At 45.2% G+C, this 12,946-nt stretch overlaps 1 protein-coding gene across 1 annotated transcript in view; it reads left to right on the top strand.

The window, feature by feature from the left end:
- garnl3 (GTPase activating Rap/RanGAP domain like 3) overlaps nt 1–12,946 on the top strand; it is a 218,869-nt gene that overhangs the window by 93,563 nt on the left and 112,360 nt on the right. The window contains 2 exon segments of the mRNA XM_046290303.1: nt 1,505–1,541; nt 1,544–1,569. Of these exon segments, the coding sequence (XP_046146259.1) occupies nt 1,505–1,541; nt 1,544–1,569 (63 nt within the window).

Below are 12,946 nucleotides of genomic sequence, written 5' to 3' on the forward strand. Positions count from 1 at the left end.
ATGACAGAAGACAGAATTAGAGAGGGAAGAGGGAGAGAGACACCCTATATCATTCAGAGAATGACAGAAGACAGAATTAGAGAGGGAAGAGGGAGAGAGACACCCTATATCATTCAGAGAATGACAGAAGACAGAATTAGAGAGGGAAGAGGGAGAGAGACACCCTATATCATTCAGAGAATGACAGAAGAGTTACAGAGGGAAGAGGGAGAGAGACACCCTATATCATTCAGAGAATGACAGAAGAGATAGAGAGGGAAGAGGGAGAGAGACACCCTATATCATTCAGAGAATGACAGAAGACAGAATTAGAGAGGGAAGAGGGAGAGAGACACCCTATATCATTCAGAAATGACAGAAGACAGAGTTAGAGAGGAAGAGGGAGAGAGACACTATATCATTCAGAGAATGACAGAAGACAGAGTTAGAGAGGGAAGAGGGAGAGAGCAACTGATGTTGGAGAGAGCAGAGAGGAGAGGTTCTGTGTTGGGTTGCCAGGCAACCAGGCTTTGTGCGGTAAATGAGAGGAGAGGAGGAGGGAAAGGAAAGGAAAGGAGAAAGGATGTCATGTCTCCACAGTGAGAAGAAATGTCAGGTTGATGGAGAGACAGGTGAAGATGGCTACTTCCCCTCTTTTGCTATGGAGAGCAGTAAACACAATCACAAATCACAGTGGATGAAGCTGGTCCACGCAGGTCCTGTATTGTCACTGGAGGACCATTGTAAACAAAAGCTCCATCATTATTAGGACTGAGGACAACACAGAGGATGACTCACTGTGGCCTGGATTCAATCAATTCACAGTAAAAGTGGCATATGTCAGCTAATAAAAATAAAGCGCTCCCAACGGTGTCATTTCCAGACAGGCTGTGTACAGGTACAGTTCATCTCCCTGTAAATAGCACACCTGACTACCTCAAATGTTACCCTCTTGCTCTTTGCAACCTCCACTTGCCATCATCTGCACATATATCACTCCAAAATGCTAAATTGTAATTATTTTCACTATGGCCTATTTATTGCCTACCTCCCAATACTTCCAAATTTTCACACACTGAACATAGATCTTTCTATTTTTCTTTTATTTTGTGTTATGTTTTATTTATGTGTAACTCTGTGTTGTTGTTTTTGTCGCACTGCTTGCTTTATCTTGGCCAGGTCGCATTTGTAAAATGAGAACTGTTAACCGTCTCCTCTCTCTCTCTCTCTCTCTCTCTCTCTCTCTCTCTCTCTCTCTCTCTCTCCTCTTTCTCTTTCTCTCTCTCTCTCCTCTTTCTCTCTTTCTCCCTCTCTCTCTCTCTCTCTCTCTCTCTCTCTCTCTCTCTCTCTCTCTCTCTCTCTCTCTCCTCTTTCTCTCTTTCTCTCCTTTTCTCTCTTTCTCTCTCTCTCTCTCCTCATTCTCTCTTTCTCTCTCTCCCTATCGCTTCCAAATGTTACTCCTCTCTCTCTCTCTCTCTCTCTCTCTCTCTCTCTCTCTCTCTCTCTCTCTCTATCCTCCCTCTAGCTGATCTCTAGTGATGCAGACGGAGCCATACAGAGAGCCCAGTGGAGAATGGCTCATCAGATGAGGTGAGGACCCCTTACCCACATACACACACTCACTGGTCTATAGTTATTTATTTGGATCTACAATGACCCATACATGACACATTAATTACACACACATACAAACACACACAGACATGGGACGTATGGGGATGTGGTGAAGTGTGTGTGTGTGTGTGTGTGTGTGTGTGTGTGTGTGTGTGTGTGTGTGTGTGTGTGTGTGTGTGTGTGTGTGTGTGTGTGTGTGTGTGTGTGTGTGTGTGTGTGTGTGTGTGTGTGTGTGTGTGTGTGTGTGTGTGTGTGTGTGTCATGAACTGGTGAAGAATTAAACAGTAAAAACTATGTCTTTGGATCAACCCCCAAAATAAATACTTTACGCTTCCAAATGTTACGACCTCCAACGCTTCCAAATGTTACTACCTCCCAACGCTTCCAAATGTTACTACCTCCCAACGCTTCCAAATGTTACTACCTCCCAACGCTTCCAAATGTTACTACCTCCCAACGCTTCCAAATGTTACTACCTACCAACGCTTCCAAATGTTACTACCTCCCAACGCTTCCAAATGTTACTACCTCCCAACGCTGAAAACTGTTACTACCTCCCAACACTTCCCAACGCTTCCAAATGTTACAACCTCCCAACGCTTCCAAATGTTACTACCTCCAACGCTTCCAAATGTTACTACCTCCCAACGCTTCCAAATGTTACTACCTCCCAACGCTGAAAACTGTTACTACCTCCCAACACTTCCCAATGCTTCCAAATGTTACTACCTCCCAACGCTTACAAATGTTACTACCTCCCAACGCTTACAAATGTTACGACCTCCCAACGCTTCCAAATGTTACTACCTCCCAACACTTCCCAATGCTTCCAAATGTTACTACCTCCCAACGCTTCCAAATGTTACTACCTCCCAACGCTGAAAACTGTTACTACCTCCCAACGCTTCCAAATGTTACTACCTCCCAAACGCTTCCAAATGTTACTACCTCCCAACGCTGAAATGTTACTACCTCCCAACGCTTACAAATGTTAATCCCAACGCTTCCAAATGTTACTACCTCCCAACGCTTCCAAATGTTACTACCTCCCAACGCTTCCAAATGTTACTACCTCCCAACGCTTCCAAATGTTACGACCTCCCAACGCTTCCAAATGTTACTACCTCCCAACGCTTCCAAATGTTACTACCTCCCAACGCTTCCAAATGTTACTACCTACCAACGCTTCCAAATGTTACTACCTCCCAACGCTTCCAAATGTTACTACCTCCCAACGCTGAAAACTGTTACTACCTCCCAACACTTCCCAACGCTTACAAATGTTACAACCTCCCAACGCTTCCAAATGTTACTACCTACCAACGCTTCCAAATGTTACTACCTCCCAACGCTTCCAAATGTTACTACCTCCCAACGCTGAAAACTGTTACTACCTCCCAACACTTCCCAATGCTTCCAAATGTTACTACCTCCCAACGCTTCCAAATGTTACTACCTCCCAACGCTTACAAATGTTACGACCTCCCAACGCTTCCAAATGTTACTACCTCCCAACGCTTCCAAATGTTACTACCTCCCAACGCTTCCAAATGTTACTACCTCCCAACGCTTCCAAATGTTACGACCTCCCAACGCTTCCAAATGTTACTACCTCCCAACGCTTCCAAATGTTACTACCTCCCAACGCTTCCAAATGTTACTACCTCCCAACGCTTCCAAATGTTACTACCTCCCAACGCTTCCAAATGTTACGACCTCCCACGCTTCCAAATGTTACTACCTCCCAACGCTTCCAAATGTTACTACCTCCCAACGCTGAAAACTGTTACTACCTCCCAATGCTTCCAAATGTTACTGCCTCCCAACGCTTCCAAATGTTACTACCTCCCAACGCTTCCAAATGTTACTACCTCCCAACGCTTCCAAATGTTACTACCTCCCAACGCTTCCAAATGTTACTACCTCCCAACGCTTCCAAATGTTACTACCTACCAACGCTTCCAAATGTTACTACCTCCCAACGCTTCCAAATGTTACTACCTCCCAACGCTGAAAACTGTTACTACCTCCCAACACTTCCCAATGCTTCCAAATGTTACTACCTCCCAACGCTTCCAAATGTTACTACCTCCCAACGCTGAAAACTGTTACTACCTCCCAATGCTTCCAAATGTTACTGCCTCTCCCAACGCTTCCAAATGTTACTACCTCCCAACGCTTCCAAATGTTACTACCTCCCAACGCTTCCAAATGTTACTACCTCCCAACGCTTCCAAATGTTACTACCTCCCAACGCAACAAATGTTACTACCTACCAACGCTTCCAAATGTTACTACCTCCCAACGCTTCCAAATGTTACTACCTCCCAACGCTGAAAACTGTTACTACCTCCCAACACTTCCCAATGCTTACAAATGTTACTACCTCCCAACGCTTCCAAATGTTACTACCTACCAACGCTTCCAAATGTTACTACCTCCCAACGCTTCCAAATGTTACTACCTCCCAACGCTGAAAACTGTTACTACCTCCCAACACTTCCCAATGCTTCCAAATGTTACTACCTCCCAACGCTTCCAAATGTTACTACCTCCCAACGCTTACAAATGTTACGACCTCCCAACGCTTCCAAATGTTACTACCTCCCAACGCTTCCAAATGTTACTACCTCCCAACGCTTCCAAATGTTACTACCTCCCAACGCTTCCAAATGTTACTACCTCCCAACGCTTCCAAATGTTACTACCTCCCAACGCTTCCAAATGTTACTACCTCCCAACGCTTCCAAATGTTACTACCTCCCAACGCTTCCAAATGTTACTACCTCCCAACGCTTCCAAATGTTACTACCTCCCAACGCTTCCAAATGTTACTACCTCCCAACGCTTCCAAATGTTACTACCTCCCAACGCTTCCAAATGTTACTACCTCCCAACGCTTCCAAATGTTACGACCTCCCAACGCTTCCAAATGTTACTACCTCCCAACGCTTCCAAATGTTACTACCTCCCAACGCTTCCAAATGTTACTACCTCCCAACGCTGAAAACTGTTACTACCTCCCAATGCTTCCAAATGTTACTGCCTCCCAACGCTTCCAAATGTTACTACCTCCCAACGCTTACAAATGTTACGACCTCCCAACGCTTCCAAATGTTACTACCTACCAACGCTTCCAAATGTTACTACCTCCCAACGCTTCCAAATGTTACTACCTCCCAACGCTGAAAACTGTTACTACCTCCCAACACTTCCCAATGCTTCCAAATGTTACTACCTCCCAATGCTTCCAAATGTTACTACCTCCCAACGCTGAAAACTGTTACTACCTCCCAACACTTCCCAATGCTTCCAAATGTTACTACCTCCCAACGATTCCAAATGTTACTACCTCCCAACGCTTACAAATGTTACGACCTCCCAACGCTTACAAATGTTACTACCTACCAACGCTTCCAAATGTTACTACCTCCCAACGCTTCCAAATGTTACTACCTCCCAACGCTGAAAACTGTTACTACCTCCCAACACTTCCCAATGCTTCCAAATGTTACTACCTCCCAACGCTTCCAAATGTTACTACCTCCCAACGCTTCCAAATGTTACTACCTCCCAACGCTTCCAAATGTTACTACCTCCCAACGCTGAAAACTGTTACTACCTCCCAACACTTCCCAATGCTTCCAAATGTTACTACCTCCCAACGCTTCCAAATGTTACTACCTCCCAACGCTTCCAAATGTTACTACCTCCCAACGCTTCCAAATGTTACTACCTCCCAACGCTTCCAAATGTTACGACCTCCCAACGCTGAAAATGTTACTACCTCCCAACGCTTCCAAATGTTACTATCTCCCAACGCTGAAAACTGTTACTACCTCCCAATGCTTCCAAATGTTACTACCTCCCAATGCTTCCAAATGTTACTACCTCCCAACGCTGAAAATGTTACTACTCCCAACGCTTCCAAATGTTACTACCTCCCAACGCTTCCAAATGTTACTACCTCCCAACGCTTCCAAATGTTACTACCTCCCAACGCTGAAAACTGTTACTACCTCCCAACACTTCCCAATGCTTCCAAATGTTACTACCTCCCAACGCTTCCAAATGTTACTACCTCCCAACGCTGAAAACTGTTACTACCTCCCAACACTTCCCAATGCTTCCAAATGTTACTACCTCCCAACGCTTCCAAATGTTACTACCTCCCAACGCTTCCAAATGTTACTACCTCCCAACGCTTACAAATGTTACTACCTCCCAACGCTTCCAAATGTTACTACCTCCCAACGCTTCCAAATGTTACTACCTCCCAACGCTGAAAACTGTTACTACCTCCCAACACTTCCCAATGCTTCCAAATGTTACTACCTCCCAACGCTTCCAAATGTTACTACCTCCCAACGCTGAAAAATGTTACTACCTCCCAACGCTTCCAAATGTTACTACCTCCCAACGCTGAAAACTGTTACTACCTCCCAACACTTCCCAATGCTTCCAAATGTTACTACCTCCCAACGATTCCAAATGTTACTACCTCCCAACGCTGAAAAATGTTACTACCTCCCAACGCTTCCAAATGTTACTACCTCCCAACGCTGAAATGTTACTACCTCCCAACGCTTCCAAATGTTACTACCTCCCAACGCTGAAAACTGTTACTACCTCCCAACACTTCCCAATGCTTCCAAATGTTACTACCTCCCAACGCTGAAAATGTTACTACCTCCCAACGCTTCCAAATGTTACTACCTCCCAACGCTTCCAAATGTTACTACCTCCCAACGCTTCCAAATGTTACTACCTCCCAACGCTGAAAACTGTTACTACCTCCCAACGCTTCCAAATGTTACTATCTCCCAACGCTTCCAAATGTTACTACCTCCAACGCTGAAAAATGTTACTACCTCCCAACGCTTCCAAATGTTACTACCTCCCAACGCTGAAAAATGTTACTACCTCCCAATGCTTCCAAATGTTACTACCTCCCAATGCTGAAAACTGTTACTACCTCCCAACGCTTCCAAATGTTACTACCTCCCAACGCTGAAAATGTTACTACCTCCCAACGCTTCCAAATGTTACTACCTCCCAACGCTGAAAACTGTTACTTCCCAACGCTTCCAAATGTTACTACCTCCCAACGCTTCCAAATGGTATTACCTCCCAACGCTGAAAAATGTTACTACCTCCCAACGCTTCCAAATGTTACTACCTCCCAACGCTGAAAAATGTTACTACCTCCCAATGCTTCCAAATGTTACTACCTCCCAACGCTTCCAAATGTTACTACCTCCCAACGCTTCCAAATGTTACTACCTCCCAACGCTGAAAACTGTTACTACCTCCCAATGCTTCCAAATGTTACTACCTCCCAACGCTGAAAAATGTTACTACCTCCCAATGCTTCCAAATGTTACTACCTCCCAACGCTGAAAACTGTTACTACCTCCTAATGCTTCCAAATGTTACTACCTCCCAACGCTTCCAAATGTTACGACCTCCCAACGCTTCCAAATGTTACTACCTCCCAACGCTTCCAAATGTTACTACCTCCCAACGCTTCCAAATGTTACTACCTCCCAACGCTTCCAAACTGTTACTACCTCCCAACGCTTCCAAATGTTACTACCTCCCAACGCTTCCAAATGTTACTACCTCCCAACGCTTCCAAATGTTACTACCTCCCAACGCTGAAAACTGTTACTACCTCCCAATGCTTCCAAATGTTACTACCTCCCAACGCTTCCAAATGTTACTACCTCCCAACGCTGAAAATGTTACTACCTCCCAACACTTCCAAATGTTACTACCTACCAACGCTTCCAAATGTTACTACCTCCCAACGCTTCCAAATGTTACTACCTCCCAACGCTGAAAACTGTTACTACCTCCCAACACTTCCCAATGCTTCCAAATGTTACTACCTCCCAACGATTCCAAATGTTACTACCTCCCAACGCTTACAAATGTTACGACCTCCCAACGCTTCCAAATGTTACTACCTACCAACGCTTCCAAATGTTACTACCTCCCAACGCTTCCAAATGTTACTACCTCCCAACGCTTACAAATGTTACGACCTCCCAACGCTTCCAAATGTTACTACCTCCCAACGCTTCCAAATGTTACTACCTCCCAACGCTTCCAAATGTTACTACCTCCCAACGCTTCCAAATGTTACTACCTCCCAACGCTTCCAAATGTTACTACCTCCCAACGCTGAAAACTGTTACTACCTCCCAACACTTCCCAACGCTTACAAATGTTACAACCTCCCAACGCTTCCAAATGTTACTACCTACCAACGCTTCCAAATGTTACGACCTCCCAACGCTTCCAAATGTTACGACCTCCCAACGCTTCCAAATGTTACTACCTCCCAACACTTCCCAATGCTTCCAAATGTTACTACCTCCCAACGCTTCCAAATGTTACTACCTCCCAACACTTCCCAATGCTTCCAAATGTTACTACCTCCCAACGCTTCCAAATGTTACTACCTCCCAACGCTGAAAACTGTTACTACCTCCCAACGCTTCCAAATGTTACTACCTCCCAACGCTTCCAAATGTTACTACCTCCCAACGCTTCCAAATGTTACTACCTCCCAACGCTTACAAATGTTACGACCTCCCAACGCTTCCAAATGTTACTACCTCCCAACGCTTCCAAATGTTACTACCTCCCAACGCTTCCAAATGTTACTACCTCCCAACGCTTCCAAATGTTACGACCTCCCAACGCTTCCAAATGTTACTACCTCCCAACGCTTCCAAATGTTACTACCTCCCAACGCTTCCAAATGTTACTACCTCCCAACGCTTCCAAATGTTACTACCTCCCAACGCTTCCAAATGTTACGACCTCCCAACGCTTCCAAATGTTACTACCTCCCAACGCTTCCAAATGTTACTATCTCCCAACGCTGAAAACTGTTACTACCTCCCAATGCTTCCAAATGTTACTGCCTCCCAACGCTTCCAAATGTTACTACCTCCCAACGCTTCCAAATGTTACTACCTCCCAACGCTTCCAAATGTTACTACCTCCCAACGCTTCCAAATGTTACTACCTCCCAACGCTTCCAAATGTTACTACCTACCAACGCTTCCAAATGTTACTACCTCCCAACGCTTCCAAATGTTACTACCTCCCAACGCTGAAAACTGTTACTACCTCCCAACACTTCCCAACGCTTCCAAATGTTACTACCTCCCAACGCTTCCAAATGTTACTACCTCCCAACGCTGAAAACTGTTACTACCTCCCAATGCTTCCAAATGTTACTGCCTCCCAACGCTTCCAAATGTTACTACCTCCCAACGCTTCCAAATGTTACTACCTCCCAACGCTTCCAAATGTTACTACCTCCCAACGCTTCCAAATGTTACTACCTCCCAACGCTTCCAAATGTTACTACCTACCAACGCTTCCAAATGTTACTACCTCCCAACGCTTCCAAATGTTACTACCTCCCAACGCTGAAAACTGTTACTACCTCCCAACACTTCCCAACGCTTACAAATGTTACAACCTCCCAACGCTTACAAATGTTACTACCTACCAACGCTTCCAAATGTTACTACCTCCCAACGCTTCCAAATGTTACTACCTCCCAACGCTGAAAACTGTTACTACCTCCCAACACTTCCCAATGCTTCCAAATGTTACTACCTCCCAACGCTTACAAATGTTACTACCTCCCAACGCTTACAAATGTTACGACCTCCCAACGCTTCCAAATGTTACTACCTCCCAACGCTTCCAAATGTTACTACCTCCCAACGCTTCCAAATGTTACTACCTCCCAACGCTTCCAAATGTTACTACCTCCCAACGCTTCCAAATGTTACTACCTCCCAACGCTTCCAAATGTTACTACCTCCCAACGCTTCCAAATGTTACTACCTCCCAACGCTTCCAAATGTTACTACCTCCCAACGCTTCCAAATGTTACTACCTCCCAACGCTTCCAAATGTTACTACCTCCCAACGCTTCCAAATGTTACTACCTCCCAACGCTTCCAAATGTTACTACCTCCCAACGCTTCCAAATGTTACTACCTCCCAACGCTTCCAAATGTTACGACCTCCCAACGCTTCCAAATGTTACTACCTCCCAACGCTTCCAAATGTTACTACCTCCCAACGCTGAAAACTGTTACTACCTCCCAATGCTTCCAAATGTTACTGCCTCCCAACGCTTCCAAATGTTACTACCTCCCAACGCTTACAAATGTTACGACCTCCCAACGCTTCCAAATGTTACTACCTACCAACGCTTCCAAATGTTACTACCTCCCAACGCTTCCAAATGTTACTACCTCCCAACGCTGAAAACTGTTACTACCTCCCAACACTTCCCAATGCTTCCAAATGTTACTACCTCCCAACGCTTCCAAATGTTACTACCTCCCAACGCTGAAAACTGTTACTACCTCCCAACACTTCCCAATGCTTCCAAATGTTACTACCTCCCAACGATTCCAAATGTTACTACCTCCCAACGCTTACAAATGTTACGACCTCCCAACGCTTCCAAATGTTACTACCTACCAACGCTTCCAAATGTTACTACCTCCCAACGCTTCCAAATGTTACTACCTCCCAACGCTGAAAACTGTTACTACCTCCCAACACTTCCCAATGCTTCCAAATGTTACTACCTCCCAACGCTTCCAAATGTTACTACCTCCCAACGCTTCCAAATGTTACTACCTCCCAACGCTTCCAAATGTTACTACCTCCCAACGCTTCCAAATGTTACTACCTCCCAACGCTGAAAACTGTTACTACCTCCCAACGCTTCCAAATGTTACTATCTCCCAACGTTTCCAAATGTTACTACCTCCCAACGCTGAAAAATGTTACTACCTCCCAATGCTTCCAAATGTTACTACCTCCCAACGCTGAAAAATGTTACTACCTCCCAATGCTTCCAAATGTTACTACCTCCCAACGCTGAAAACTGTTACTACCTCCTAATGCTTCCAAATGTTACTACCTCCCAATGCTGAAAAATGTTACTACCTCCCAACGCTTCCAAATGTTACTACCTCCCAACGCTGAAAACTGTTACTACCTCCCAACGCTTCCAAATGTTACTACCTCCCAACGCTTCCAAATGGTATTACCTCCCAACGCTGAAAAATGTTACTACCTCCCAATGCTTCCAAATGTTACTACCTCCCAACGCTGAAAAATGTTACTACCTCCCAATGCTTCCAAATGTTACTACCTCCCAACGCTTCCAAATGTTACTACCTCCCAACGCTTCCAAATGTTACTACCTCCCAACGCTGAAAACTGTTACTACCTCCCAATGCTTCCAAATGTTACTACCTCCCAACGCTGAAAAATGTTACTACCTCCCAATGCTTCCAAATGTTACTACCTCCCAACGCTGAAAACTGTTACTACCTCCTAATGCTTCCAAATGTTACTACCTCCCAACGCTGAAAAATGTTACTACCTCCCAACGCTTCCAAATGTTACTACCTCCCAACGCTTCCAAATGTTACTACCTCCCAACACTTCCCAATGCTTCCAAATGTTACTACCTCCCAACGCTTCCAAATGTTACTACCTCCCAACACTTCCCAATGCTTCCAAATGTTACTACCTCCCAACGCTTCCAAATGTTACTACCTCCCAACGCTGAAAACTGTTACTACCTCCCAACGCTTCCAAATGTTACTACCTCCCAACGCTTCCAAATGTTACTACCTCCCAACGCTTCCAAATGTTACTACCTCCCAACGCTTACAAATGTTACGACCTCCCAACGCTTCCAAATGTTACTACCTCCCAACGCTTCCAAATGTTACTACCTCCCAACGCTTCCAAATGTTACTACCTCCCAACGCTTCCAAATGTTACGACCTCCCAACGCTTCCAAATGTTACTACCTCCCAACGCTTCCAAATGTTACTACCTCCCAACGCTTCCAAATGTTACTACCTCCCAACGCTTCCAAATGTTACTACCTCCCAACGCTTCCAAATGTTACGACCTCCCAACGCTTCCAAATGTTACTACCTCCCAACGCTTCCAAATGTTACTATCTCCCAACGCTGAAAACTGTTACTACCTCCCAATGCTTCCAAATGTTACTGCCTCCCAACGCTTCCAAATGTTACTACCTCCCAACGCTTCCAAATGTTACTACCTCCCAACGCTTCCAAATGTTACTACCTCCCAACGCTTCCAAATGTTACTACCTCCCAACGCTTCCAAATGTTACTACCTCCCAACGCTTCCAAATGTTACTACCTCCCAACGCTTCCAAATGTTACTACCTCCCAACGCTGAAAACTGTTACTACCTCCCAACACTTCCAAATGTTACTACTACTCCCAACGCTTCCAAATGTTACTACCTCCCAACGCTTCCAAATGTTACTACCTCCCAACGCTTCCAAATGTTACTACCTCCCAACGCTTAAAATGTTACTACCTCCCAACGCTTCCAAATGTTACTACCTCCCAACGCTTCCAAATGTTACTACCTCCCAACACTTCCTCCCAACGCTTCCAAATGTTACTGTGTTACTACCTCCCAAATGTTACTACCTCCCAACGCTTCCAAATGTTACTACCTCCCAACGCTTCCAAATGTTACTACCTCCCAACGCTTCCAAATGTTACTACCTCCCAACGCTTCCAAATGTTACTACCTCCCAACGCTTCCAAATGTTACTACCTCCCAACGCTTCCAAATGTTACTACCTCCCAACGCTTCCAAATGTTACTACCTCCCAACGCTTCCAAATGTTACTACCTCCCAACGCTTCCAAATGTTACTACCTCCCAAAAACTGTTACTACCTCCCAACGCTTCCAAATGTTACTACCTCCCAACGCTTCCAAATGTTACTACCTCCCAACGCTTCCAAATGTTACTACCTCCCAACGCTGAAAACTGTTACTACCTCCCAACACTTCCCAATGCTTCCAAATGTTACTGCCTCCCAACGCTTCCAAATGTTACTACCTCCCAACGCTTACAAATGTTACGACCTCCCAACGCTTCCAAATGTTACTACCTCCCAACGCTTCCAAATGTTACTACCTCCCAACGCTTCCAAATGTTACTACCTCCCAACGCTTCCAAATGTTACTACCTCCCAACACTTCCAAATGCTTCCCAATGTTCCAAATGTTACTACCTCCCAACGCTTCCAAATGTTACTACCTCCCAACGCTGAAAACTGTTACTACCTCCCAACACTTCCCAATGCTTCCAAATGTTACTACCTCCCAACGATTCCAAATGTTACTACCTCCCAACGCTTACAAATGTTACGACCTCCCAACGCTTCCAAATGTTACTACCTACCAACGCTTCCAAATGTTACTACCTCCCAACGCTTCCAAATGTTACTACCT

Source organism: Oncorhynchus gorbuscha, linkage group LG11 (assembly GCF_021184085.1).
Source record: "Oncorhynchus gorbuscha isolate QuinsamMale2020 ecotype Even-year linkage group LG11, OgorEven_v1.0, whole genome shotgun sequence".
In the NCBI taxonomy this organism is placed as follows: Eukaryota; Metazoa; Chordata; class Actinopteri; order Salmoniformes; family Salmonidae; genus Oncorhynchus; species Oncorhynchus gorbuscha.